Source organism: Athene cunicularia (genome assembly GCF_003259725.1).
Source record: "Athene cunicularia isolate RWA chromosome Z unlocalized genomic scaffold, athCun1 chrZ_part2, whole genome shotgun sequence".
In the NCBI taxonomy this organism is placed as follows: domain Eukaryota; kingdom Metazoa; phylum Chordata; class Aves; order Strigiformes; family Strigidae; genus Athene; species Athene cunicularia.
Genome location: NW_020799143.1, coordinates 6,023,810 through 6,051,783, shown reverse-complemented (window position 1 = coordinate 6,051,783; position 27,974 = coordinate 6,023,810). Strand labels below are relative to the sequence as shown.

At 40.7% G+C, this 27,974-nt stretch overlaps 1 protein-coding gene across 1 annotated transcript in view; it reads left to right on the top strand.

Annotated features, from left to right (window-relative positions):
- Positions 1-27,974, top strand: part of MARCH3 (membrane associated ring-CH-type finger 3) — a 67,704-nt gene that overhangs the window by 31,137 nt on the left and 8,593 nt on the right. The window contains exons 2-3 of the mRNA XM_026866400.1: positions 18,226-18,436; positions 20,537-20,744. Of these exons, the coding sequence (XP_026722201.1) occupies positions 18,249-18,436; positions 20,537-20,744 (396 nt within the window). The 5' untranslated portion in view covers positions 18,226-18,248. The remainder of the gene's footprint in view (positions 1-18,225; positions 18,437-20,536; positions 20,745-27,974) is intronic.

Below are 27,974 nucleotides of genomic sequence, written 5' to 3'. Positions count from 1 at the left end.
ATTTTAAGTGCCTAACCTTGAAATGGGTGGCCTGGTTACTTGTTAATTCCACAGCTAGCAATAGTTCACAGACATACTTTCTACATAATAAGTTTCAGCTTTATCAGTCTTAGAAGCATTTATGATTAATTATTGCCAGCATTTTGAGAATTCATGAAGTTCTGTATTTGTGTGGATGTACAGTTGAAGCAATGGTAAGTAAGTTCCTTTTCATTATCAATGTAGAAATACCAATGTAGTACATGCTGACTTCCTGCCTGGCAAGTTGCTTGCAAACAGCATTTACATTTTCTGCTTTCCAGGTGTTTCTTGATTTACTGCACTTATCAGATGCTTTTGCAGTCTGCACTTCCACTGTCTCTAAAGCACCTGTCCTTGTATGCAGATACCACTGAAACAATCACAGAGCAAAAATAGAGGAGAAAGATTAATTTAACTGGTATTTGTATGATTGACTGAATGGACAGATATATTTTCATTGCTGCAAATCTCTGTCCTGGTGTAGAGCTGTGGCAACTACTCTGTAGTGTAGGTACATACAGCATAACTTTGATTTTGGCATTCTGTAACCGAGTTGTTAAAAATACTGCTCAGTCTGCCTCCAGATGGGTATGAGCTGTGTCTGACTGACTTGGGATTTCTGAGGTTTGAGATAGTGAAAGTAAAATTATCCCTCAAATATTTGACACAAAATAGCTAAATACCAAGTGAAGAATCAGAGAGAAATAGCTTGATACTAATTTTGTCAACTGGCACGAAGGAAATAAGTTCAGTTGGTATAGATTTTATTTGTTAGGATTATTAGAATTCCTAATTATCGGTTTTGAAAACTGGGTTTCCAAACCAGTTCTGCAAGCATGCAGAATATTTGATCTTGCCGAGAACCTACAGAGATGGCTCTGTTAAGAAACAGTTAGATAATGATGGCTAATGCAATGGAGTCTTGCTTAACAGCAAAGAAAAACTTGGCCTTATTGAAGTCCATGGCAGATGTCTCCTTAAAGTCAGTAGATTCAGACATCTGCTGTAGGTGCTGGATCAGAGCTTGTATTTTCTACGTATTCTAAGAGAAGGGAAGTTAATGATGGAAGATGCTGAGGCCTCAGTGAGAGTTTTAGGAAAAAGAGATATTGCACAAGAAAAGCCAGTGGAAGTTAAATACTGCCTCCGTGGCTGGATCTAGAGGATAGGTGGAGAGCTTACCACCAGCAGTCTAGATACTGCTTCATGTCCTATGGGGCAGAGCCATGTGAGTATGTGGAAACATAATTAGCACAGTAAAAGTGAAAACTTTTTTTTTTTTATTACTATCACTTTTGGAGAAGGTATGTTAATGTGCTGTGCACAAAGATAACCTGAATGTGTAACTGGGTCTCTCACACCTGGCTCAGAGTAGGGGCAGTGCTGAATCCATTCTGTTAATTATAGGCCTTAGTGACAGCAAATGTGTTTGCTAGGAGACTTACCATTTCAAATACTCACAATGGCAGATGTGCTGAAGAGTAATACTAGGACTTGATATCAGTGCTTCTTAAATTAGGAAAACAAATGGCTGACAGCGTCCTTCCGTGGCACTCACACCACATCCCTACAGGAACAAACAGCCCTGAGTGCTGCTGGAAGTAGATGGAAAGCCTCCTGGTGAAATATCTAGGCTTTGTATGCTGAGACGGTCACCATGAAAGGATGGTTTCTTTCTTCGGCTTTTGTTACTGTTTTGGATTTTCGCCTGACTGAACTCTCTACTGCTGAGCATGCCTCACTGTCTGCTACTGTGCTTCCTGTCACACACTTTACAAAGATCTGGGGTTTTCCCAGTCTGGACCTTTAAAAATGCTGTCATTGTTTTCAGGGGTTATGTGGCTAATGCTGTTCTTGGGCCAGTCCAACAGCATGTCACAGGACAAAGCTGCTGGGTTGCATTTGGTTGCAATAAACTTTGGAAGCAAACATGTCTGTTGTTCTATATCACATTTTATTGTATGGTGCCTAGGGATACAATTATTTAAAAATACAAACTCTGCAATTTAAAACAGCATTCTTTTTATTAACTTTAGCCCTTGTGGAAAATAAGTAAATACTTACATATGCAATCAGGTCAAATACTGTTTCTGAGAATACATGGACCTCTTTTTTTTAAAGATAATAAAATAAAGATATTAAAAATTTGTGCTCGGCAGAAGGTTGGAAACATTGGATTACATTAAACACAGGTTTAAGAATAAAATACTGGGAGATAGAGTATTAAAACTTAGCCCTGAACAAAACCATCAAGCATTAGGGTGTAAGAGATCAAAAATCATGCACAACACCCAGCTTCTGCCCACAGCCAAAGCTCAGGTTACTTCCAACACTCTCTAAGAAAAAACTTCTCATACAGAATATTGAAAGCCTCCCAATATGGGAGTAGTTAAATTTCTCTCTGAAAATACATAATTCTTCTTAATAAGCACTAAGCTACAGTCCTTAACAGTGATGGAAAAAAGCTTAATACCTCCTTATCAGATATTAAAGGAAAAGCTGTATGTGATAAATTATAGTCCATGTTAAATTAATTGTTCTGTCTGATTTTTAAGCACGCCCAGAGATATGCAAACATGAAATGCTTTATACTTTCATAAAACTTAGTATGCAGACATTCCAGGAAGGTCTTCTAAAATTGAATTAGTAATTTGACACAACAGTTGCCTCTCCAGCTCTCTAGATTATCCCAAGGTTTTCAGGAAAGTCTGTCTTCTAAAAAAATTGCATTAATATAGTCATTACTTTAATGTGACCAAAAGTCCTAGTTTTGTGTCACGTTCTTCCTTACAATTTAACTGCAGGTGCTTTTTACGAAGTACTGAAAACGAAGCATAAAACTCAGTTTGCCTTGAGAAAACTGCCTTTCTTCCTCTATTACTTCTTTAATTGAAATATACAATGTTAATTTCCACCAATTACTATGTAAGGAAGCAACTGTTACTGTGTTGTAAAACCAGGTTCAGGGGGTCTGTGTGAAAATCCCACTGGCTATAGCGAAGTCCTGTGTGCAGGTCATTGCACACAGCAGCCCTATAAGCAGTGGGATAATGCGCACGTGCAGCTTGGACAGAGTGTACTGATCCACAGAATCAGCCATGAAATGAACAAAAGACTCTCAGTTTGTGAGCAAATGTTAAGTTTTATGGGAGAGATCCAACCTTTTCCTCTGTAAACACTTCTCCATGGTTATGTGGCAGATTAGCTCCTTCACGAATGCTCAAGATGCCCTTGCAGACTTACTCAGAATCGAGCTGTTTCCACAGCAACATCATTAGGAGAAACACAATATAGAGAATAAGAGGTTTCAGGAATCTGGTATTTATTCTTTGGAGTAATTAACAGTTCACTGAACTGAGGATTTTGTTATCAGTAGTGTCTGTTCTTTGTGGAAGAAGAATAAAATTGGTGATAGTTGCTATTCATTTATATTTAATAGAATGGTGAGGGGGTTTTGTTAGCAGAACTCAGGAAATGAACAATCTCGTTAACACTTTGCTGTCAATGATGCTTTATGATATGCAAAGTGCATAGGTTTTGATGAGATGTAAGTGAATCTATAATAAGATGCTGCTTTATCTTACAGCGCAAGCTGAGACGTCATCATTAAGCTGATTCACCATCACAGTTCTGTACCAATCTTATTATGGGAGTGCAAGAAAACCTGCATTTCAGGGTTGATTTCAGTGCAGAAATCAGAATAACACAGATTAAAATCCCAACTGAGATCAGCACCTACTCCAGATGCCCACTGCCTTTATTTCTCATAATATTAAGGCTAACACCTAACTCAGTTCTAATTCTTGTTATTTTTCTTGGTATTTCTCTTGGATTTGGATGAGAATAATGTTGTCCAGTTTACCTATGCCATTTTGATTTAGTTCTGGTTTATGTTCTTGATTCACTAGTGCAGCATTTCAGTAATTTGCTTGAAAATTAATGAATAGAAATTGGATTATATATGCTTTATTTAAACCAGTTATTTTTCATTCCCAGGTCTGCATGTCAGGTCTGATTTGTTTGACCAGTGCCAAGTTTATTTGACAATGACTAAAAGTATTCTTGGTGTACTTGTTGCTGGAAAAGGAATGGGACTGTCTGGTCACTGTAACATGTAGTTTCACTCAGCACAACACATACTCATGTAAAACAGTGTAGGCAATTATCACTGGTTTTAATTAACTTGCAGTATTCCCATGTGCTTGTCACATCTGGAGTGATATTTAGAGTGCAAGTCTTGGAGTTTGATGAAAAACTTTTTCCCCCAGAATTCAAATTGAGAGGGCAGTGTTTAAACATTGTAGAAAACCACAGAGTCTACATTTTGCTCCTGCTGAGAAAAATAAACTCTTTTTGGTTTCATATTAGCATATTTTCCTGTGTGGAGGAAAATGCAATGAAAGTATTTGTAGCTTTTTTCTGAAGGGTAAAACGAGAAAAAGGAAAAGGAAAATAGTTGAATTTTGAGTAATTTTTCTTTTTTTTAGACAATATTTTTTGAAGACTAACTTCCTTTTCAGTAAACATCACAAGCTCAACTACTGCCAACTAAAACACTACAAGAGAAAGTAATACGAAGTAAATTCTCTTTAGTGAAGGAGAAGGGCTTGTTAGATGTCACCTTCAGAAACACATGGGGTGATCACACAGTCTTACAATAAGAGAAAGCATACATTTTACATATAAATATGTTTGCTTGGGGCATGCTTTGCCAAGCATCACATAAAAGCTAAGTTTTGTGTATTTACAAAGTGTCATCAGCTGATTCATTGCTGAATGAAACATTAGAAGACTTGAATCAACCCCGGGGAGTTTGCAGTCTCATTGTAGTAGTGATGAAGACAGTATCAGGTGTAGAAGAGGTAGAAGCCTTCCCCTCTTTCAGCTTAAGTTTCTATTGTACTTAATGCACATAGTCTTCAGTATGCAGTACCAGATGATGCTTTAGTAATGCAGGTATCTTGCATTGAGCACTACTGAAAGGCTTCTCAGGGTAAGGTGTTTGGGATGCATCACACAGGAAGCAGAGAGGTTCTCTGTAGAGGAAGTAAATGCTAATATTAAATATTTGCATAAGAAGACTAAGAAAAAAGGAAATAATATAAAGGTATTAATGATTTCAGGTTGAATTGAAATAAAACAGACACATTCAGGGGAAGGTAATAATCTTTGTTTCTCTATTTCAAAACTGAAATCTTAAAGAGAAGTCATATTCATTGAGCTTCTAATAAAGTTTTCATTAACAAGTGTAAGAATGACATAGCTAATACTACTAAACTCTAGAATTAACATATAAGCTATTAAAAAGAGAAATGTTTATAATTGTCTACTTAATTTGAAAGTCGTTTTAGTATATTTTTTAAACTTTCATACATTCAGCGTTTTTCTGTCAGTGGTGAGGACTATAAATGTGATGTATTTTATGACATCATGTCTGAGTGCAGTCTCAACTGCAAGAGCTAGAAGAATCAAATATACTAAAAGTGAGCAAATAACTGATGTAGCAACATTGAACAAAAGAATTAGCATTTTAGTTAAGCTATTGGTAGAAATACTGCGATAATATTTCTTCATGTATTCCCCTTTAATAATTAAAAATGTTTTGCTTTTTGCTTTCCATCCCTGGCTCTGTTTGCCCCATACTTTTCAGACTCTTGCCTCCATTGCCAACCAGCACTGCCTGTGTTCTCTGCCATGCAAGCTGTTTTACAGAGAAGTTGCTTGGTCATAGTCCTGCACAAGATTCATGAGGACTAGACCACTGTGAGCCACGTAGAACCACAGATTTACAAACTGGTCCTGTTTGTCAAATAATTTATTTACACAGGCTTTAAACAAACAGGAATTAATTAGTAAACCCCTGGCATGAAGTTAAGCAATATTTACACCATTTGCTTTTAAGCAAGTCCTTTTTAGCCTGACCTTACCTGGTCAGGAATAATCAAGTTGGATTCAGCTATGTTTGCCTGTGTGAGTAGAAAATGAAGCACAGTTAGGATATTATGTGGGGCAGAGCTGTAATTCACGTGATGTTAGCAGTGCTCCTTTTAGCCTTGCAGTGGAAATGGCCTTGGGAGTACATAAAGATTTAACTTTGGGCATTTTCCCCTGAGCTTCATCCTACAGCTACTGAGAAGTAACTTTGAGACCAGTGTAAAGCTGGCGAAGGTCATTAGTAACATTTCCATCAAATGCAGCATATCTGAATTGGGTGTGACTTCATTTGTTCTCTTAAGAATGTTTAACAAAGACTTTAAGACTTTGTATTTGACAGAGGCATTGGTCCTCACACTGTCTTGGTCCTTGCCTTCTGCTGAAAAAGTAGTTAGCTGTAAAACATCAGAGTGTAGTAGGTTCAATTTCTGTTATGTTTCTTTTGTGCACTTAACTGCCCGAAGTGTGCGGATGTAGTGCAAGTCCGAGAGCGTGTGATGAGATGCACTGTGTGGAAGGAGCATCCTGCACTCCTGGATTACGCTTTTTTCTCATAAAACAAGTACCCAAAATGAGGGATCTAAATAGAAGAGAAGCCAAACAGAGTCCAGAGGCTCTGACTGATCCGGTTAAAACTGCTGCTGTTTGGAAATTGTAAAACGCAGGTTTTCTGATGAAATCCTAGGTACTTGCAGAGAAAGGGATTTCTGAAAGTTTTACAATTTCGGTACTAAAGGAAGTGCAGTATCAGTAATATGTATTGTGCAAAAAAAAGATTGCTGCTCTTCAGAACAAAGTGTTTAGTGATTTTTTAGAGATGAAGCCTGGCTTTAAGCAACTGACATGGGATTGCTAGTGCTTTGGCCCTTGTTGAAGAGAAATTAAATTCACATGGTGCAAGCTTCATCTTACTGGGTTTAGGCCAAGAAGTAAACATTCATGCCTGGCATTTGGTTACCAAATCTGCTTGTTTTATCTGTATAAAGTGACTAATTTAGGAAAATGAAGGAGAATCTAGAATTTACTTTCTACTGCAATAACGAGCTTCCAGGCCTCTTGTAAATTTTCAGCATATAAGTAGATGATAATTCTGTCACTGCATTTTGGTGCTTAAGTATGAAAACACCTGCCTTTTAAGCCACATCCTGGGATGACGCATGGTGTAAATCAATCACATGCAAACAGTGATTCAGGGCGATGCCATCCCCAGACCCCGCTGGGGGAAGTCATCCTTCAGATTCATTCAGGGTTAAACCTCAGAAGTTGTATTTGTTCATTAAGCTACATTGTTCCTGTGGGAGGCCAGACTTCCCAGATGGTACCACTAATGAAAAGGAAAAAAGCAGTGTCCCAGCACTTCTGGCAGTAATCATAATTACGCAGCCTTAGACTGGGTCTTTTAATAAAGGTAGCTTTTTGTTTCTGCCAGAGGTGTTGCTCATGCACTTGTGGCTGCGGGCTGCAGGGGGGTTTGTGCAGGGTCAGCCTTGTCTCCCAGGTACAGCTCTCATTAAGCTGTCAGAAGGGAAGCGAAACTGTCTCATCATCCTCCAAAATTTGTCATTAAGTGGGGCCATTTGTGGCCAGGAGTGGGGAAGGAAGGGAGGGGGAATGCAAAGAGGACGTGGTGATGAAAAAAAAAAGGGAATTTAGGAGTGTGTTAGTGTTAGCACATTTCTCCATTTGCAGGGATCAGCCTGAGTGTAGACACCTAGAAATAGTTGCAGGCAAGCCTTAGCCTCCAGTTCCAAGTATTCTTAGCTTTCTCAGTTAAGGAGGGCTAGTAAAAAGATTGTTATAGTGGCAAGCAGCATAGAGAGGACTGGGGAAAAAAGTTGGAAAACACTTAACCATTTTGACTCCTCCACTCAAGATTGTCAGCCGTACTACTACATTCTTCCTCACTGAGGATGCTTATCCCAGAGCAGCATGTCTTTAGTACCCCTTTCCAGAGTAACCTTTACCACTCACACTCCTGTCCTCCTTCCCTAATAGATCAGGCACAACGCAACAGGCATGGGATGTTGCCCAGCATTCGGAAGACAGTGTATGTCCAGAGAGCTCCAGGGCACTGAGCACTTGGGGGACCCTTGGAGCAGAAGAACCTTGTTAGCAAATGGCACCTGTACTTGAAGCTGCAACAGCCAGTTGCATGGGCTGGGGTAACTGGAATGGAGTTATAAGGAGTGCCAGGAAGGCAGAGAAAAAGACAGACTTCAGTAAAGTTTGTGCATATGTCCAGTGCCTGCAGCAGGCAAATGTAGATTAAGCAGCTGTTCTGGGAGTCTGGCTCACAGTACCGACCAGTTGCCAGAAATTTACAAATGCAAGATAGACAGCATACACAGAAACACTTGTTTATTTCCTGGATTATGCTTAGTAAGGGTACATTTAAGCATATTAGGCTGTTTTATTGATGCCTATGTTTTACCAGCTTTTGCAGGCACAGGGAGCCTATTCACACAAAGGGCATTTGTGGAAATACTGGTTTTCTGCAACCCATGTTGCTCCAGAGAACCTGGAACCAGCTTGTTCAGCTCAGAGGGAAAATCTTTTGGCAGCACCATTCAGTGTACTGAATCATTCCTCCTGTTTGTCTAGTAATACAAAATGTCTTCTAGGGAACATGAGACAGACAGGTCTTGCATTCTATAAGGAAAGACATTTTCACTAGAAAAGACATTACAAATGAAAATTTATGTCTTTCTTTATACTGTGAAATAAATTTCCATTACTGTTTCCAGATCAATTGTAAACTGTATTTGTACCTTCTGGTTTTTATCATTAATGCAAGACTAAAATGCTACCAGCATAAGTATTTATGATATGTGTTATCATGTGATATCTTCCATTTTGACAACCTAACAAAAGAAGACTAATCTAAGCAGAAGACTTTAGTTAGTGGCTGTGCAGACATACCAAGTGATTTATTAAAAGTCCACAGTGTCAAAAATGTGGTCCATTGCTCTTGAGAAAAGTGGTTCAAGGTTCAGTACATAGTGAAAAAACAGTGATTTATGGGTGCGGGGTGATTTTTTAAATGCACGGGAAGACTCTTAAGGACTGCTTTGTGCTACTAACTCTGATTAGCACTCAGTTCTTTGATGTGCCTGTTTATAAAATTACACTTTACATGCAGCCTACTGCACGGTAGTTTTTAAGAGGCCCTGGAGATTTCTGCAGTCGGACCGGCTGAGCAGAAAATTCTATCTACAGCATGAAAAATTAGTTAACTGTGGGCTGAAACAGCCAAACCAAAATTGCCTGATAGAAGTGGGGTTCCATATTACACTACTTTCTGTATGTTGACATGCTTTGAAGTGAAATATTGTAAAGTGTGTAAAGTTTACCACCCCCCTCAACTGATAAACAAGTATTACATCTTCCTCTTGCAGCATTCAATTGTCTCTCATAGCACCTTCCTTGGGAGGGTTTAGTGGTTGTGATGTAGTTGTTACAAAGTAAATGCTGTTGACCAGGTTTTATGGATCCTTAACAAAACTGTTCTTCAACATCCTTCTCCTGTCATCGTGTCCCAGAACTGCTGGGCCCCGATGCTGGCTCCCCTCTGCCTTTCTCACTGATGGCTTGATGCCAGTGAGTGCTTTGCACCTCCATAGTGAGCAGGTTAGGCAGCATCCTATATGCCCTCCTGTATGCTAAGTCACATGTAACTATCAGATGGAGTTATTTCATCTTCTTGAGTTGAAGAAATTAATTTTTTCCTCTGGAGAACTTAAGGGTTTTATGTGCACCTCCTGTGCAGGAAAGTTTCTATAACTTTTTTTTTTCTTTATTTTTTAACAAACGGAGCAAGTGTACCAATTATACTGATCATTACATCTACCAAGGTTGTAGGTGAGATGGCATTTCCCATTATGAGTTCTGGGCTTGGCTGCTGTGAAGTCTTACTTCAAAGAACAACCCTGGTACACACAAAGGATCACACAACAAGACTGGAACGGAGTCCAGAGAAAAAAGTAAGAGTAGCTGATGAGTTGAGGACTTGGGGAGTCAGATGCAGAAGGGACAGGGCATGGCCAGATGCATGCCACAGGGAACAGGAGCAGCAGGTTGAAAGCCCAGAGGGTGCCCACCCTTCAGGCATCTCCCATGGTGCAAGGTTCTGAAGCTGTAATTATCAGCTGACAGTTGCCAGTTGATTTCTAAAAAACACACTGAAAGAAGTATAGATCCATCCCGGGTGTTGGTAAACAGTATCTTGGGCTACAACTGGAACAGCCACTTACTTCATTAGTTTCTTTATTCAGTAGCCTCAGTGAGATTGAAAACAGGAGGGGATCCATGCAGCGCTGTGTGGTGGAGTGCGAAGGGAAGAGTCGAGAAACACTTAAAACAATTCCAGCTATGAATCCCTTGGAACTGACATACAGAAAAAATCTTCATGAGTGTCAGAACTACTAAAATAAGAGTTTCGGGTGTCCCAGAGTGTCTTTGAAAGGTTCTGGTCATGCCATCTTCACAGCACCCTGTATCATTTCTTAATAGGTAAAAAGTTTAGGAAGTTTCACACTACTCTGGAGTTGAGAATTTTGTTTCTTCTTTTGCATTTTCCAGTGGGAGGGTGAATATAAAAAATATTTCTATAAATCCATTAACAACAAAAGGAGGATTAGGGAAAATCTCCCTCCTTTATTGGATGCAGAGGGAAACATGGTAACTAAGGATGAGGAAAAGGCTGAGGTGCTCAGCGCCTACTTTGTCTCAGTCTTCAGCAGTGGAACTGGCTGTTCCTTGGACACCCAGCCTCATGAGCTGGGACATGGAGAGGGGAAGCAGATTGAGGTCAGTACAGTTGAAGAGGAGGTGGTCAGAGACCTGCTGCACCACTTGGATGCACACTAGTCTGTGGGACCGGATGGGTTACACCCAAGGGTGCTGAAAGAGTTGGCAGATGTGCTCACCAGGCCGCTGTGCATGATTTACCTGAAGTCATGGCTAACTGGGGAGGCCCCATTGGACTGGAGGGTGGCAATGTGCCACCCATCTACAAGAGAGGCAGAAAGGAGGATCCAGGAAAGTATAGACCTGTCAGTCTGACCTCGGTGCCAAGGAAGATCATGGAGCAGGTCATCTCGAGTGCCATTACAAGTCATATAATGGACAATCAGGGGATCAGGCCCAGTCAGCATGGGTTTATGAAAGGCAGGTCCTGCCTGACAAACCTGATCTCCTTCTATGACAAGATGAGCTGACTATTGGACAAAGGAAAGGCTGAGGATATTGTCTACCTGGATTTTCAAAAAGCATTTGACACGGTTTCCCATAGAATTCTCATAGAAAAACTGGCTGCTCGTGGCCTGGATGAGCGAATGGTCTGCTGGGTCAAGCACTGGCTGGCTGGCTGGTCCCAGAGAGTGGGGGTCAGTGGAGCTAAATCCAGCTGTCACAAGTGGTGACCTCAGGGCTCGGTGTGGGGACCATTTCTGTTCAACATCTCTATTGATGATCTTGATAAGGACATAGAGTGTATCATCAGTAAGTTCACAGATGACACCAAGTTAAGCGGGAGTGTCGGTCTGCATGAGGACAGGGAGGCTCTGCAGAGAGACTTGGATAGATTGGATCAGTGGGCCAATGTCAATGGGATGAGCTTCAACAAGGCCAAGTGCCAGGTCCTGCACTTGGGCCACAACAGCCCCCTGCATGGCTACAGGCTTGGGCAAGTGTGGCTGGAGCTGTCTGGGAGAGAAGGATCTGGGGGTTCTCATTGACAAGCAGCTGAACACAAGCCAGCAGTGTGCCTGGGTGGCCAAGAAAGCCAACGGCATCCTGGCTTGTGTCAGAAACAGTGTGACCAGCAGAAGTGGGGAGGTGACAGTCCCCCTGTGCTCTGCACTGGTGAGGCCACACCTGGAGTGTTGTGTCCAGTTTTGGGCACCTCAATACAAGAGAGATATCGAGGTGCTGGAGCGAGTGCAGAGGAGGGCAATGAAGCTGGTGAAGGGCCTGAGAATAAATCCTATGAGGAGTGATAGAAGGAGCTGGGACTGTTTAGTTTGAGGAGGAGAAGGCTGAGGGGAGACCTCATCACTCCCTAAAGCTACCTGAAAGGACACTGTAGAGAGGTTGGTGCTGGTCTCTTCTCACAGGTGCTTAGTGACAGAACAAGAGGGAATGGCTTTGAACTGCAACAGGGGAGGTTCAGACTGGACATGATGAAAAAATTTTTCACAGAAGGAGTGGTCAGACAGTACAATAGGCTGCCCAGGGAGGTGGTGGAGTCCCCATCCCTGGATGTGTTTAAAGGTCATTTAGATGAGATGTTGGGGGATATGGTGTAGGGAGAACTTGTAGAGTAGGGCTGATGGTTGGACTCGATGATCTCAAGGGTCTTTTCCAACCTGAATCATTCTGTGAGTCTGTGAATCTGAGAGGCAATGCAGCAAGCCATCCAGCCGCTGCAATACCTGTTACGGATTTCGGAGCAACTTAAGATAGCTGCAGTGGAATGGGACTTAGTCAAAGGTATCTTAACTGCCTAAGTATTTATCTTCTCACAGAGGTTTACCAACCAGTCCTGACTTCTGTCTTCCTGTAATGAAACTTCTGACAGTAGCTTAATTAAAACAGAGGTCTTTTGTGCATGGTGGTTTAACTCTATTAGGATCATGCAAAGTAAGGATAACTGGAAGTTGGACATGTTCTATATTGAGAAACTTTATACAAATTACTGTCTTAAGAGGCAGGATAGCAGTATCATGTCTAGACCTCAGTGATGGAAAGAGGAGTTCCTGTTCTCCATTTCAAAAAACAAAGCATATTATGCACTGAAATACTTGTTTGATAGGTTTGAAGCCAGTGAAGAACATCTTTTTCATAGTCTTTGGTAAGTATATTAAAGATATCTTTTAGGTAATTTGTTCATTAGAGTGCAACAGTTAGCATTCTGATAATGAACTAGGATTAATAGAAGAAGTAAAGGTGGAAAATGTTTCTGCATGAGGTGAACCATTCTTCCAGATTGCAGTACAATGCAGAATTTTATCTATGCTCCAAATCTGCTAACCTGTCCTGAAGTAAAAATCTGTCCATGAACACAAGACACTGGGGGCCAAACTGCTAGAGTAATCTGCAGAAGTGATTGGTTTGTATCTGTGACCTGAGGAAAGCAAAAAAAAAAACAAAACCCAAAACCCAAAGGAGTGCTAGCCCTCAGGCAATGTTAAGTAGATAACATTCTTACAGAAAACAGGATAGATAGTAAACTTATCCCTGTCTTTGAGATAAAGGAGGAGACATACCAGCTAAAGGACTTACTTTCTGGGATATCTTAACAGACACAAAAGTTCCAGTTAACAAAACAAACAGATAAAAGGCTGAATACAACCTGGAGAGGAACCGAAGGGCCAGAGAGCATGCACAGGAAGCCAAGTTGAAAAGTTCATGAAGAGGAAGGAGACATCTGGACTTTGCTTAACAGCGGGACACCGTGAAGAGGACCACATACGTCTGGCCTTGAATAATTCTAACAATCACACCTATTCCCCGAACTAATTGTAATAACCCAGCCCTTCCAATTGAATATGTATGTTTTGTTGTAATAAATATCTGGCTACTTGCTAGTGACGGTGTGCAAGCTTTGTGGAGAGATCCCCTTGCACAGCGGCTGGAATAAACACGCCTGCTTTAGAACTTTTTCTGAGTTGTAGAGTTTGTTTCCGTGCCTCACCTGCAAAATCTGTTTGGCAGACTGAGGCAACTGTGGGCCTATGTAGGAGACACAGCCTATCGAGTCATGCAATATCATTACATGGCTTGGTTTCATGTCTGGCCCTCAGGACTAGTTTGCCATTTCTACCTGATACTGGATTGCAATTTTAATCTTAAACACTGGGCTGTGGATAAAGTGGAAAAGTTTCTTCTGGCATGTGAAAGTATATAAATAGGAAACAAAAAGGCATTTCCAAAAGCTGTGATTTTTTAAATAATGGCTGTGATTTTTTAATAATGCAGTATTTCTTGGGAAAATGTCTCCAGATGGTAGTGGTTTTTCATGCATGGTTTTTTTTAAGTCTTGAAGCTGATTGATGCATGCTTGAGTTGCATTTCTCGAACGTAATAGAGTGATTCGTGAGAACATAGAATAAGAAAGGTGAATGGATTTCCAAGTTTGAAACTACATGACTATGAGACATGCAGTATGTGCTATTCTTAGCAAAGATGCTGAGAAAAAGGAAAAGCGAGCAATTCACACACAATCTCTACATTAATATTTGTTTAGCTTTTGCAACACACTGCTTGAAGTGTAAGATCTTTTTGTGTCATGCAAATCTAAGCCACTCACAGCTTCAGCAGAAAAGCACCAATGCTTAAAAAGTCTGCTGTGATAATTTAACTCATCAGCATGATAATGCGTTATGGGTTTAAGAAATTAGTTCACCACACTAGAGAAGAGTGCAACAAGGATTCCAGTTGCAGGTGCTTGTTGTAAATGCAGATGGCTTCTTTTAAGTTCCTTTGCAGGGCAGTAATGCTAGTTTTTAACATCTCATATTTAACTGTAATTCAGTAAGGCTAGCAGTGCCTTACTCACTGGCATTTGTTGAGTCTCATGCTTTCTCTTTGATACAGAAGTTTTAAATCTCTTGAAAAGAAATATAAGCATGGGAAAGAAGATACGCTATAAATACCTTGCAGCATATAAAGAAATATTTGTTAAGCTCAGTGGGGACAATAATGAGCGATTGATTAAGCCCAGAAGTAGCTTGTCTCTGAAACAAAGATTACAAGTGTTTGGTGGCATTTGTTTGTGTGGCTAAGCCACTTTTCCAAAATATTTTAATTCATTGATATAATGCTTCCAGATACCTCTTAATAACTACTGAAGCACTGGAAAGCAGTCTGGACTTCGAAATTATTTTAAAAATGGGGGGAAAGGGCAGAGAGAGGCAAGATAATCGGATTATGTTGATTTATGTTTTAACACTGTGGGTAGCAGCCAATAGATCAGGAGAGGAGAAAGAGTGTAAATTATTCTGAACATTTGCTACGGTAGCATCCTATAAGTTATTATGGGGCAAAGGATGTAGGTTGCACTTGAATCTTCTACCCATCTCCAACATGACCCGCAGATAATTTGCTTGAGTACACTGCATCTGATTTCCTTCTGTAGTTTCGTGCTTCACAGTGACAGCTAGGTTTAATTTAGTAACTGAATATTTACTTCCTGCACTTTTTTTTTGAGGAAATAGCATAAATAATTGCAAACTGCTGTGTTCAAACTGCTGTATCTGTAACTGTAAACTGAACAAGGGAGTAGACTTGTTATTATGAGACTTGTGCTTTTCATGTCTGTAAACCAGAGCTCTGAATGCAAAAGTAAGAGGAATGTTGCAGTGCTCTCTGGGGGTTATTTACTCCATAAATCAGTGAATGAAGTGGAAGGCATAACTAGGACACTCTAATCAGCGACTTAATAGAATGCAGGTCCACTATGTCCTCCCACCAGAAAATCTGCACTGACCTCCCAGCAAGGAATTTTAAATTTCTGAGGACATGGAACAGCTCTGAGAATTTAATAGCGCTTTATTTTCATTATTCCCCCACACTTCTGGTACAAAGAAAATACATTCAGTAACTTTATTTTTACTCTGATACCCATAAACCCATATATATATATATATATATATATATATATATATGTATAAACTGGCATATATATAACACTAAAAAATAATTTCTTCTTATCTGAGGATTTTTCAATTTGTGATCATTAAACAGCCCGGAAAATGGGATTTTTATAAAGCTGATTGAAGTACTTGCACAAGAAAGTGAAGAAACATACCAAGAACTATACACTTACCAGTGATGGTTGGAAGATAGTGTTGAAATTGGAAAGTAACTCTAAAAGACAGTTAGACTTTGCCACTTCCCATCAGAAGATCTCATGTCACGAAGGTGAGAAGAGGAAGTCCAGAGATGGCTACCACAGGCAAAGCAGAAAAACTAGAAAAGGGAAAAGATCTGGTTTAAATATTAAAGTAGTAACATAGTCTTAAAATAGATTTTGGTGTAGACAAGAGACATGCAAGAGGCGTGGGTGTAGCAGTACTGAAAAGAAAAAAAGAGCTAATTACTAGATTTCTGCAAACATAGACACATCATGCCAAATTCAGCCACTTTTCTGTGAATTTTCTGGCATCTGAAATAAATGCTGATATTCTGGCTTCCCCCATTTAATAGTCCATCCTAAATACCATCTAAACACATTTTCCTGCTTTTGTTCCTCATTTTTCCTCTTCTGTCAAGGTATTTGTGACAGATTTTTCACCTCTTTCAGATGAAAAACCTTCTGACAGAACGTAATATGGGTAAATTGCGACTGATTTTGTGGATATTAAGATTTACAGTTCCTTAATGTCATCAAATGACATCAAATTTGTTTAGTGTCTCTGTGCTTCTCAGGACAATTAATCTTCATTATTTACCACTGGGTTCAGTATTAAAGCATATATTATTTAATTATTTGATTGTATTACTTTCATGCATATACACTGATTTTGTGTGAAAATGATTCTTCTGAAATCAGGAAAATATGCTGAAACTTCCAACTTACTTTGGAAAAAAAGTTAGGTAGAAAGGTGTTACATGTATTTGCTGTGACAAAGTGGGATATCAATGCAGTACTGTACACAGAAATTTGAATTAACATCATTGCTGGGATACAGCTGCATTATTATGGTGTGCTTTAAAGCTTTTCACTTAGTTGCATCATCTGATGCACCAGCAAATGCTCCGAACTCATCAAGTGGCTGATGGATGTGTTTGTAAAGGCTTGGATGGTCACTTTATATGCAACGGTAAACCACTGTTGTACTTAATGAGATCAGTGAAGCAACCAGAAGGAAATACATAATTCTGTAGCATGAGTCTGTAACCATGGTTCTATCTAGGCTTTTTACGTTTAATGAAGCAGCTACTCAGCTGCTGAATATTCTTGTTAAACAGTCTCAGCATGGATTTTAAAACTAAAATGCTGCTGATAGCATGGTCTCCCTATTCTCTTAAAAAATCTGCATTTTTTTATGTGTTAATGGTTTTGCAATCAGTCATTTGCTTAGTTTTTATTGTAAATGAGGGCCAGAGTCTGATTTCCTTCCCCATTTTCTGAACACTCTATCCCCTGTAAGCTGTCTCATCAGCTTCCAGTTTGCTTTCTGGGATATGCATGGTCTGAAAATAGCGAAATAATCCTGTAAAACAAACACTTTACCAAGCATTTTCCCATTTTAGATGTCTTTCTAAGAATACAAGTCCCTATGTGAAAACTTCCTTGATACAAGTAGTCCAGCACTCCCATCAGATCCTCACATGCTACAAAGCCTTACTGCCAAAGACGTCCATTCAGGAGACTTCAGAAAGTCAGCACTGCCACTTGCTCAAATCCAGTGAGATTATATTACAAGATTTCTTGTAAAACCCAGAGTGGATTAATGTTTAATTTTTAAAGATTCTGTTTCCTGCTGCAGTACAGGTAATACACAATTAACGGAGCGTCTCTCACCAACAACCACAACTAGTAAGGAGCATTGTACGAAGGTATCAGGAATTTATAGTCCCCAGCTCTTTGTTACCAGCATAACACTTGCTTCCCAATCACTGTGGTTCAAAGAATCAAACAAAATACACTGTAAGTGATGGGAGAAAGAGCAAAGCAAACACAGACAAGCTGTGATTTCTACCTCACCTCCTGTCATAAATTATTACTGCATGGAGGCTATTATTAAGCAGGTCTGTGTGACAAAAGCCTTGCACAGGATTATTTGCTGGGTCCTTGCTCTGCTGTGTGTTGGTGATGGAAGGCATGTAGTAGCAGTGGAGTGTGTTCACAGGGGATTTGGAGCTGATAGGCCACTTTCTCCTCTGATACATAACTTTTCCTGTTGGTGAACAGGGGCAGCCTTTAAGTTTAAAAGTACATGAGATGAAGATTGTATATTCCTTTGCAGCATTTGGCAGGGGAGAGACAAAAAGGTTCAGTCTTTCCATTTATCACACCTGACTTCAGGAGTCAGCGGAGAAAAAAAGCAGCACAGAGCCCTGGCTTTCTGTTTCTGAGACATAGAGACTGTTTCCCTGGGACACATAACGTTAAAAGCTTGCAGTCCCTGCTGAGCAGGCTTCAGAGGGCTGAGATGAGGCAGGGACGGGGGGATTTTTCTCACGCATGGTGTCATTCAGTGCAGCAGAGTTGCAGACAGGGAGGGACGTGATATTTCCCACCGCCCTGTCCTCCCTCCTCCCTAGATGGGGACCTGCTGCCCACCACCATGAGGACGAGCCCGTGCAGTCATTTGCCAGAAGTCCTGCCAGAGCGCCCTTGCCCACCAGCACCTGACGGCAAGACCCTGCCCGGTGGTGGCGGCCCGGCCAGCAGCTGCCCACAGTATGTCATGCAGGTGTCAGCCAGAGATGGGCAGCTGCTCTCCTCCGTCGTGCGGACGCTCGCCACGCAGAGGTACCTGGGGGATGGTGGGATGGGATGGGATGGGCCCCTTCCTGCGTGGACTCCAGTGCACCCTCTCCAGCTGCCATCCACAAGTCCCGTGGGCTCTTAAGGGAAGATGTAGCAGTGTGCTTTATGAAGGCTTACCACCGTGCACTTGTAATTAAACCCTCATCCAAACTTTATACTGATAATGCTACCTATGTAACTAAGCCCTCACCATTGCTTCTTCACTTGGTGAAGAAGGGGGAAGGAAGCTGTCTAGGGATGCTGCTGCTCAAGTGCACCAGCTGCAATAATTTGCCCTGGTAATTTATCAGGAGGCTTTGGCAGGCACTGGTTGGTACAAAATGCTGTGTTTAGCCTGCGTGCTGCTGCCAGCACTTCTGCAGCACATTTCCTTCACACATTTCCTTCACACTTCCCAAGACAGCGCACTGAGCGGCCAGACAAGCTGTTTGTAGTAGAGGTGCACACACAAGTGTTGCTGTTTCAGCCATCATCCAAGTGACTGAGAGTGGCTCTTTCTGCTGTCAGTTTAGAATGGCAGATTAGTGGTGAAATACACATTTAAACTATACCCTTCAAAACATTAGCCTGCTTCAGGTTCGCTTTGTTTTCATTAGAAGCAAGATGGAGGTTGTTTAGGGCTTTGGCCATATCCAGACTTGATACTTGGGTCAAAATTAAGTTCCAGTTCACTAGTATGATGCTGGAAAGACTGCACATGTCTGAAGTAGCCCTTAATTTTCACAAAACAGTAAACATAAACCAATCCACTGCACCAATGTGAAGAGTGCAATAATCAACTGCTGCTGCATGTGTTATGTGACAGTTGAAAGGTCCTTTTCCCTTGTAGCATCTTTTTTAAACCCTGTGCATTTTGTACAGTTCAGATGTGTGTGCAGAGCATCAAGCACAACTTCATACTGTTTCACCAGGCAGACGGAAAGGAGCAGGGTAGCTTCTTTACACTTTGCTATAGTTAAACTGAAGTGAGGTCTACATGGGGCAGCCTGCAAACAGCCAGAAGAGGAACAGAGGGAACATCTGTGTGCCACCATACACATCTGCTAATGAGGTTTTGTCAGTGACAGTAACAAAACCAGTTTTTCTGATATCACCTGAGGTGGCATATGAGGTAGAAAGAGTTTCTGTTTCCAGGACCTCAGCCAAAAGGCTGACCTTGTCAGCCTTGGCAGTTGGGGGTCTGGGTTGAAGCTACAGTGAAGTGAATCTCATGCTGCCCTAAGCCGAAGCACCCTGGAAAGCCACATGACTGCTTTGCTCTTTCCCAGAAGATTCCTCTTTAAGATGGAGAATCTTATTAATTAGAACCAGAGTCTTCAGGTTTTCATTGGCAGGAGGAGTGTCTGTCCCCCTTTGCACTTTAGCACCCTGCCACCAGGAAGGTGGGTGATTTGGGAAAGTCAATGCAGGAGAAATAGCCACAGGCAGCAGTGCAGGAGGGATGTGTTTGGCACACTCCTCCTTTTCATTGCCGTTAATATCACTCCTTGAGCTGCTTGTGAGGTGTTGCCCCAAAGAGAATGAAACCCTCCCCAGGGACAGGAGCTTGCTGCCTGCGCACACCTGCCTGAAGTTGCAGCCCTGCCTTCACACTGCTACAGGGCAGGGTGCTGATGTTTCACATTCAGTAATCCTGTGCTGTTTATCACCAAAACCAGCTTACCCTATAGGTCAGGGGTTCATTACTAGCATATGAGATGCTATCCCATAGGTCAGGAGTGATGGCCTAGATCATCACTAGAATAAAAGGTGCCCAGCTGAGGCAGGTTTAGAAATTCCCTGATGCATTTAGAGATTTCTTGAAGTGGCTGCTGTGCTGCACTGTGAAGAGGTGGGAAATACAAAGGTACAGGAGCACTTGGTTGTCTGTCTCTCATGTGCCACTCTGATGTTTTTCACTCTCCGCATGTTTCCCCCCACAGAAGAGGTATTTTAAACAAGAATACCATTAGCCTGGCAGCTTTGTGTATTAACTACAAAGTACACAAGCTGCAAACGTTTCCCACATTGTTAATTCATGACATACAAAGAGAGACTTCCATCACAACCCTGTATACTGACCAGCAATTTTCTCCTCTCCAGCAGTGCCTTCACTGACCGGGCGATGTGCAGGATCTGCCACGAGGGCAGCAGTCAGGAAGATCTGCTTTCTCCCTGTGAATGTACAGGGACCCTGGGAACTATTCACCGCAGCTGCCTGGAGCACTGGCTATCATCTTCAAACACCAGCTACTGTGAACTCTGCCACTTTAGGTTTGCAGTGGAGCGCAAACCCAGGCCATTGGTGGAGGTCAGTATATGGGGCACATCCTCAAAAGCATCCTTTAATGAGCAAATTATGTTTGTTTTTATATCGGCATTGCAGAGCCTTTGCAGCTCCGCCAAAGCAAGCTGTGAGTTTTGGGCTTGGCAGGATGAGGGCAGGAGCTCAAGGAATGGTCAGGAATAATAAACCCCTTATTTTGAACCAAATCAAAGCAAGCGAGAAGAATGGGCTCAGTGAGTTTGCTTCACTGTAAACGTGAGTGAAGGTTTGAGGAACAGTGTGCAGCTAATTCCTCGTATACTAGCCAGCTTAGTAGAGGATAGAAGAGAGGGAATAGTTTTTGTGGAGTGTGAGACAAGAGCCAGTATTCAGTATGTCAAATATAGGTCAGGAATATTTTTTTTTCTTATTTTTGAGAGAGAGGTAACAAGCTGAGGAGCCTTTGAAACCTAGTTTCCATGTCAAGCCCACAAGAATTGGATTGTTCTTGCTCAGTGTCTGGCATGTTCAGCCATTTGTGAGTGACCTTTTGGCGTCCTCTTGCCTATGTACCAGACTCAACAGTGAATTGGACAATTGTTTCTCCCTTATCAATTAAAATTCAGTTTTTGCCAATTATAGATTCTATAGTGGCTGCATGAAGTTTGCCAGTAGGTTTTCTTTGTCCTCAGGAAAAGAGGAAAAAAAAATTTAAAAAACCAAGATCATTATACTGTTGATGATCTTTCTCTTCTGCTATTTTAATTTGGAAAAATAAAAATTAGGATTTGTGTTGGGATTAAAATTGAATGACAAATAGTAACATTTTAGAAAAGTAATGAGAAGCATCTTATTGTACCAGTTGGTGACACAGGTGCTTACATGCTGAGCTTGGGTTCAGGACAACATGTCTTTCCAGCGCATATTCATTGTTTCTGTAAACTGTAGAAGAACTGGTTGAAGGAGATACAGTATTAAAAATAAGGGAGCTGGGTTTGCATCTTCTTTTGCTCATACTCATAGATGAGAAGATACAGGGTAAAACTGACTGCTGAGAAGTGGGTCAGGGATCCACAGGCTTGGGGAGGAGTGGCTGGAGAGCTGCCAGTCAGAGAGGGACCTGGGGGTGTTGATTGACAGCCGGCTGAACAGGAGCCAGCAGTGTGCCCAGGAGGCCAAGAAGGCCAATGGCATCCTGGCTTGTGTCAGCAATAGCGTGGCCAGCAGGGACAGGGAAGGGATCTCACCCCTGTACTCGGCACTGGGGAGGCCGCCCCTCGATTCCTGTGTTCAGTTTTGGGCCCCTCACTACAAAAAGGACATTGAATGACTGGAGCATGTCCAGAGAAGGGCAACGGAGCTGGTGCAGGGTCTGGAGCACAGGTTGTACGGGGAGCGGCTGAGGGAACTGGGGGTGTTTAGTCTGGAGAAGAGGAGGCTGAGGGGAGACCTCATGGCCCTCTACAGCTCCCTGACAGGAGGGTGCAGAGAGCTGGGGATGAGTCTCTTTAACCAAGTAACAAGTGATAGGACAAGAGGTAATGGCCTCAGGTTGTGCCAGGGAAGGTTTAGACTGGATATTAGGAAACATTTCTTTACAGAATGGGTTGTTGGGCATTGGAATGGGCTGCCCAGGGAGGTGGTGGAGTCCCCATCCCTGGAGATGTTTAAGAGTCAGTTTGAAGTAGCACTTAGGGTTATGGTGTAGTTGAGATCTGTCAGTGCTGGGTTAATGGTTGGACTGGATGATCTTCAAGGTCTTTTCCAACCTTGATGATTCTGTGTTTCTATGACTTGTGCAGAAAGAGAATGAGCAGTTATTGAAGGCTACCAAATGTGCTTTATGTTGGATTGTTACGCATGTGCATTTTGTGTCTAGGTCTATCTTCATTCTTCCTTAGGATCAGCAGAAAAAGAGATATATGACATGGTATTTAGCACAAGACTAGTAGTCTTGTCAGGCCTTAACCAGCACAAACCTAGGTCAGCTATGTTCATTTGCCTCTGGCTTGTTGTTTGGTGTCTCTAGGCAGGACTCCAGCCTCTCTTAAGAAGCTGCAGTTTGAGAAAGACTGCTTTTGAGTGTTTTCAGGCTGTCTGCAACTGAGCATCAAAATCTTTATGACTGAGCATTTTCCAGTGAAGATGATAATGCCTTCATTCAGCCAGCTGTTCCAAGCCTGTGCCAAGCAGTTTTTGGTTGTGGTTTTGGCATGAGGATGATTCCACTCTGAATTTGCCTTCTGAAAAGAAAGATGCTGAGACAGGGCAAAGTAAATTGTTTGATTTTCGAGTCCAGCTTCTTCAAGCTGTTCCCTTGCAACAGCTGCTCATGAAGCTTGCTGTGCACAAATGGGACATGACGTTGTTCAGAGCTAATAATGACTAAAGAATTTGAAAGCAAAGGTAACCCTGCCCATCATTCTCTGATCAAGTGCAACTTCTTTTTGGAAAAAAGCAGTATTAAATAATATCAACAACAACAATAATAACAATTATAATGATAAAGCTGTCTTTTGTTTCTTGGCTGAGGACAAGTGAGAACCAGGTGCAAGAACATTTCTTAAACATAGTACACATTGTTAATTTATGTTTTTCTTTCTTCTCAACTACTATACTCACAGTATTTTAGTGCAGTAATTAACAACTTAAACAAAAATTGCGGGTTGTTCAGCTATATCCCTTCCTCCCCTGTGTACATTATTATGGAAGTAGCAGAGGATTTCTTGCTGTGCTTCATGATTTGATCAGAGGAAGCTAGTGAATTCACAGGGTATCTCCCTTCCCCCCCTATGTTGCCAGTTTGCTATTAGTTCATTATGAAGTGAAAGCAAATGCCTCATAAAAATTTTTTGCAAGATGGCTTTTTGCCTTCTTTTAAGCAGTTGCCTATGTTCACACTAAGGATGTGGCTCCATACATCCAAGCAGGAGATCTTTAGCTCAGATACATCTGTACATATCTACAACTATATCTTGCCTCCTGCATACATCATGCAGAGGATGCAAAAGTGCACGGAGATCACATTTGCTTTCTCTCCCTAACTTATGTTATGCACAGCAGCCTGTTTTTCCCTTGATTTCTTTTGCAAGGAAAAGCAAAGGAAAAATAGTATTCATCTTGACCTCCATTTTGTCTTTTATCCCTCTTTTCTCCATCATAAGCTCCATTCTGGTCAACTGAATTTCAAACTGTACTTTGCAAGGGAGACATTCCTTTATCTATGCCACAGGACAGGTTTTTGTTTTCTGCGGAAATACGTCTCCCAAGAAATGTACAATCTGTTATTAACTGTTTGACACCCGAAACCCAACCAGAGAGGCAGAAAACAGTACAGTCTGTCAGACAGATCCATCCTCTCAACATTGCATTTGTGAAGCTTCAGACTTTCTTGATCCATTTCTGTTTTTTTTTTTTTTTAACTCAGATTATCTTCCCCAGATTAACTGTGTTTCTGAATCACAAATCAGGCATTATGGTGGGGACTAAACCCTCCTTCAGTGTTTGAAGAAAGTGATTTGTCTCTTGCCATCCACCATTTATGTCTTTTGTCTCCTTATGCATTGGGTGGAGGAGCTCTGTGACTTGTCCTTTGCCAAGTCAAAGAAGGACACATCAGGGAATGCACACATTTCACCTCTTCCACAGGTGTTTGTCAAAGATTGGTCAGCCAAAAAGAGTGGTTGTCTTTACCATTTCTTGTCTCCATACTGTTGGCCTACATGTGTCAAATGTGCCCTGTGTGATTTTACAGTTGTGGGTAAGAATTGCTTTCTGTTGAGTCTTCACAGATTTTGTTAAATGAGTGGCTAATGTGCTTCAGGTAAGTGCAGAGCCTGCTCATGCCCTACCTCATTTTTGGCTCTTACACTGCCTTAGTTATGGACTGAGCTAATTGGGAACTGTCACTCTCCCTCCAGATAACCGTGCTTCTGGTGGGACTTATGCTTAGAGTCTGTGCAGATGCTCCTCAGCTCTGCCATGGAACGTGGGACTTCCTTACTTCTCAGTCACTTGTGAACTTGTTCCCAACAGCTGCACTAGAGAGAATGAGATATATTGTTGTAAAAGAGCAAGAGATGGATTGTGATGAAAAAGGGTTTTTCATACCAAATGTCACGGAGTCCGTTTGTCTCCCTTCTGGAGGGCACCCAGCAAGCTCTGGCACAAAAAATTTGAAACCACCAACATAAATCAGATATAATCTCTTCATCATAAGATTTCTGTAGCATCGCTGGAACTGCCATTTGAAGTCACAAATAAGAGGATTGTTTGGAGACATCCACAGCCCTACAATGAGTTAAGAGGAGTTATTTGCCAGTAATCCAAAAAATGCTGTCCATTTACACGTTACCAGTATATGCACATTCCCCTCAGTCCCAGGGCTCATGATACTGCAAAATTCAATCCAAGAAGTACAGGCAAGGTCTGGAAGCACCTCTTTTACTGTGTGCTAGATGCACAGCAGCCATGTACTGTCTGCTGGAAATTAGAGGTATGCAGGGCATGCTTGGGTGTATGGATGTCGCTTTATGAGTGTGGATTAGGGATGATGCATCTCAGATTAAAAGCAACTGCTACCGAGTAGCCTTTCTTCTCTCTCCCATGTTTGGTGACCCCACTGCCAGTGAGATCCTGGCTACATTTGACACAGAGGACCCAGGCTGAAGCAGCAGAAACTCTAGACAGCAGTGGAAAAAGTGCATAATATGGTGGTTGATATGTGTAGACATGATGTTCTTTGTGACAAAACTGGAAGGATCTCAAAGCAAACACAAAAGTGAAGTCAAACTGCAGTAGTTTCAGTTAATGATTTTTATAGACTTTCCACTTTTATATAAGATGCTTTCTTAATGCAGATAATCCACAGAAAGAAATCCATTCTAGAAGTGTGTGACATGATTCATGTAGATGCTTTTGCTGTTTCAGCATAAAGATAAGGCAAGCTTTATATGAGTATTATATGTCATCTTCATTTCAATTTCCGTATTGCATCTATGTTGCTTCCACTTGTCTTAGTACAGAAACAGACACGAAACATGGCAGTACAAATGTATTTATGTGCAATAAAATGTCATTAGAAACCAACTAGCTACAATATAAATATGGTATAAGAACATTATGTGACCATATAAGTCAGTCTTATATTGCTTGTAAATTATTTACATGTTTTAAACCAACGAGGATTTCGTATCTGTTGGTTCATTTTTTTGCAAACAACAAACAAACAGAAAGCACTTAATTAACAATATAAAACTCATGAGGAAAACAGCAGAACTAGAAGAAATAAAGTCAGAATAATAATCACAATATTGGGCAGAAATTAACTTCAGTTTTTCCTAATCTATTGCTGGCTGTAGAGGTGATGCAAGAAAAGAAAAGCAAATCTTAAAAAACGCTAAAACCTACATCTATGCATGAAGTGGTTAAGATGAGTTTACATTATAATTTAAAACTTCCAGAAGCCTTACACTGAAATACAAATTTACTTTTTGTGCAAGACTTTGAGTCATACTGGTTTTATCTGTTGGGATTATTTTTTTTATTAAGACATGATAGATAATAAGCATTTATTATGTATCATGTCTTAACTACCATCTTTTTCAAGAGCTACTAAGCATTTATTATCTATCATGTCTTTAGTTTCCATTTATTTGATCTTGTAGATTAGGACATTTGCAATGTGTTAAAATGTGTTGCCAATAGCAAATCTGCTTTGCTTTTGATTTAAAATGCAAAACATGAGTTTTCTTGATTGATTTTCTTGAATACATACATTTATCTGTCTAATTGGGCGTATATTAATCCAAAATAGAATGGAAGCTTTGATAAACATAATGATAAAAAGAAATACTGCTTTTCCCAAAGTTCCACAAAATCTTTTTTTCTTGACACATCGTGAAATCTTTTGCCCACTACAAGCATCGCCTGAAATATAAACTAAAAGTTTATATTTCAGGAAAACAGAATAGGATTACAACAGACTAATGTTAAAGAATACCATATTGTTTAATTGGACCCACAAGAAATTTCATAGGTTTTTACAGCACAATTTAGCAAGCACTGTTGTTTGTTTTCCTTATCAGAGAATTACTGATCCTGGTTTTAGACATCAGTTGTATAATTCAGAAGCTGAACACCACATCTGCTGGCCACTGTATTATTGCTACTTGGTGGAGCATTTTATACCAAACTCCTGTTTTTCAGCTGGCAAACTACCCAGGGTCTAGACTGCAAATTCAGTTATGGTGTGATAGCAACAGCCTGCAGTACTCTCCTTACACTTAACTACCACCTAAGGTTGTTTCCTATCTGCACTGTGGTTTATTCTTTTTATAAACAAAAAAAAATTAAAGGTGTATCATACACGACACGGTGAGTAACATATTCTTTCCACTCTACAAAAATATACAAATAAAATTAATTTGCTATTTCAAAAAGTATCTTTGGCTCATTCAGACATCGACAATTAAAATATTCCCTGAAACCTGAGTTAAAATAAGAGCAGACTCAGTTAGAAAGAGGCCATAACATTAGCTCTGTAAAGTTACAGAGATAAATCGTTTAGTTTCAAGCTGTCAAATAGACAGACCTCTGTCTTGGGGACCAAAGGAACATCTCTGTGAGCTATCATTATAGCCTTTCTAAAAGCTCCCACTGAAGACAGTAACATTGTGCCAGTAACTGAACGTTTGATCTAAGTAAGAAACCAAAAAACTGAAAGATGAAGATTTTTTTTCAGCTGAAAAGTAACTATCAAATATTTGTTTTCCATAACAAAACAGTAACCCAGAAAAGTTTTGAGTCACCTGAAATGTTTCATTGCACTGAAAACAAACCTACATACCATTCTGGTCTTAACAAGTAGTTAAGCTTAGTTTCAAACTGTTCTACTGAAAAAAGTTAAAACAATTTTTTCAAGTAAAAGAATATTTGAAAAAAACTGTTCAGATTTTCTTTTTTTTCCCAATAAATGGTCCTCCTGGTCTTTTTTAAAAAGTCCTTCATTCAAGAGAAACAGTAAAAAACCAGGCAATATCCGTCTTTGTTTGCTTAAAGCCCAAGGCAAAATGCTCCCATTGGTCACTGCTGGCATGAAACCAGAAATGACAATAATTGCTAGCAGTTTTGCTTGTGTACAGATTGCTTTCTTAAAGACTCACTGCAGAGCTATCAGCGTGAAAAGAGTTTCATGTGTAATAAGCTATTTTTAGTTCAAAGGGAAACACATTTAGGGAAGACAATCCCTGACTGTCTTCTCTCTCTCTCTCTCTC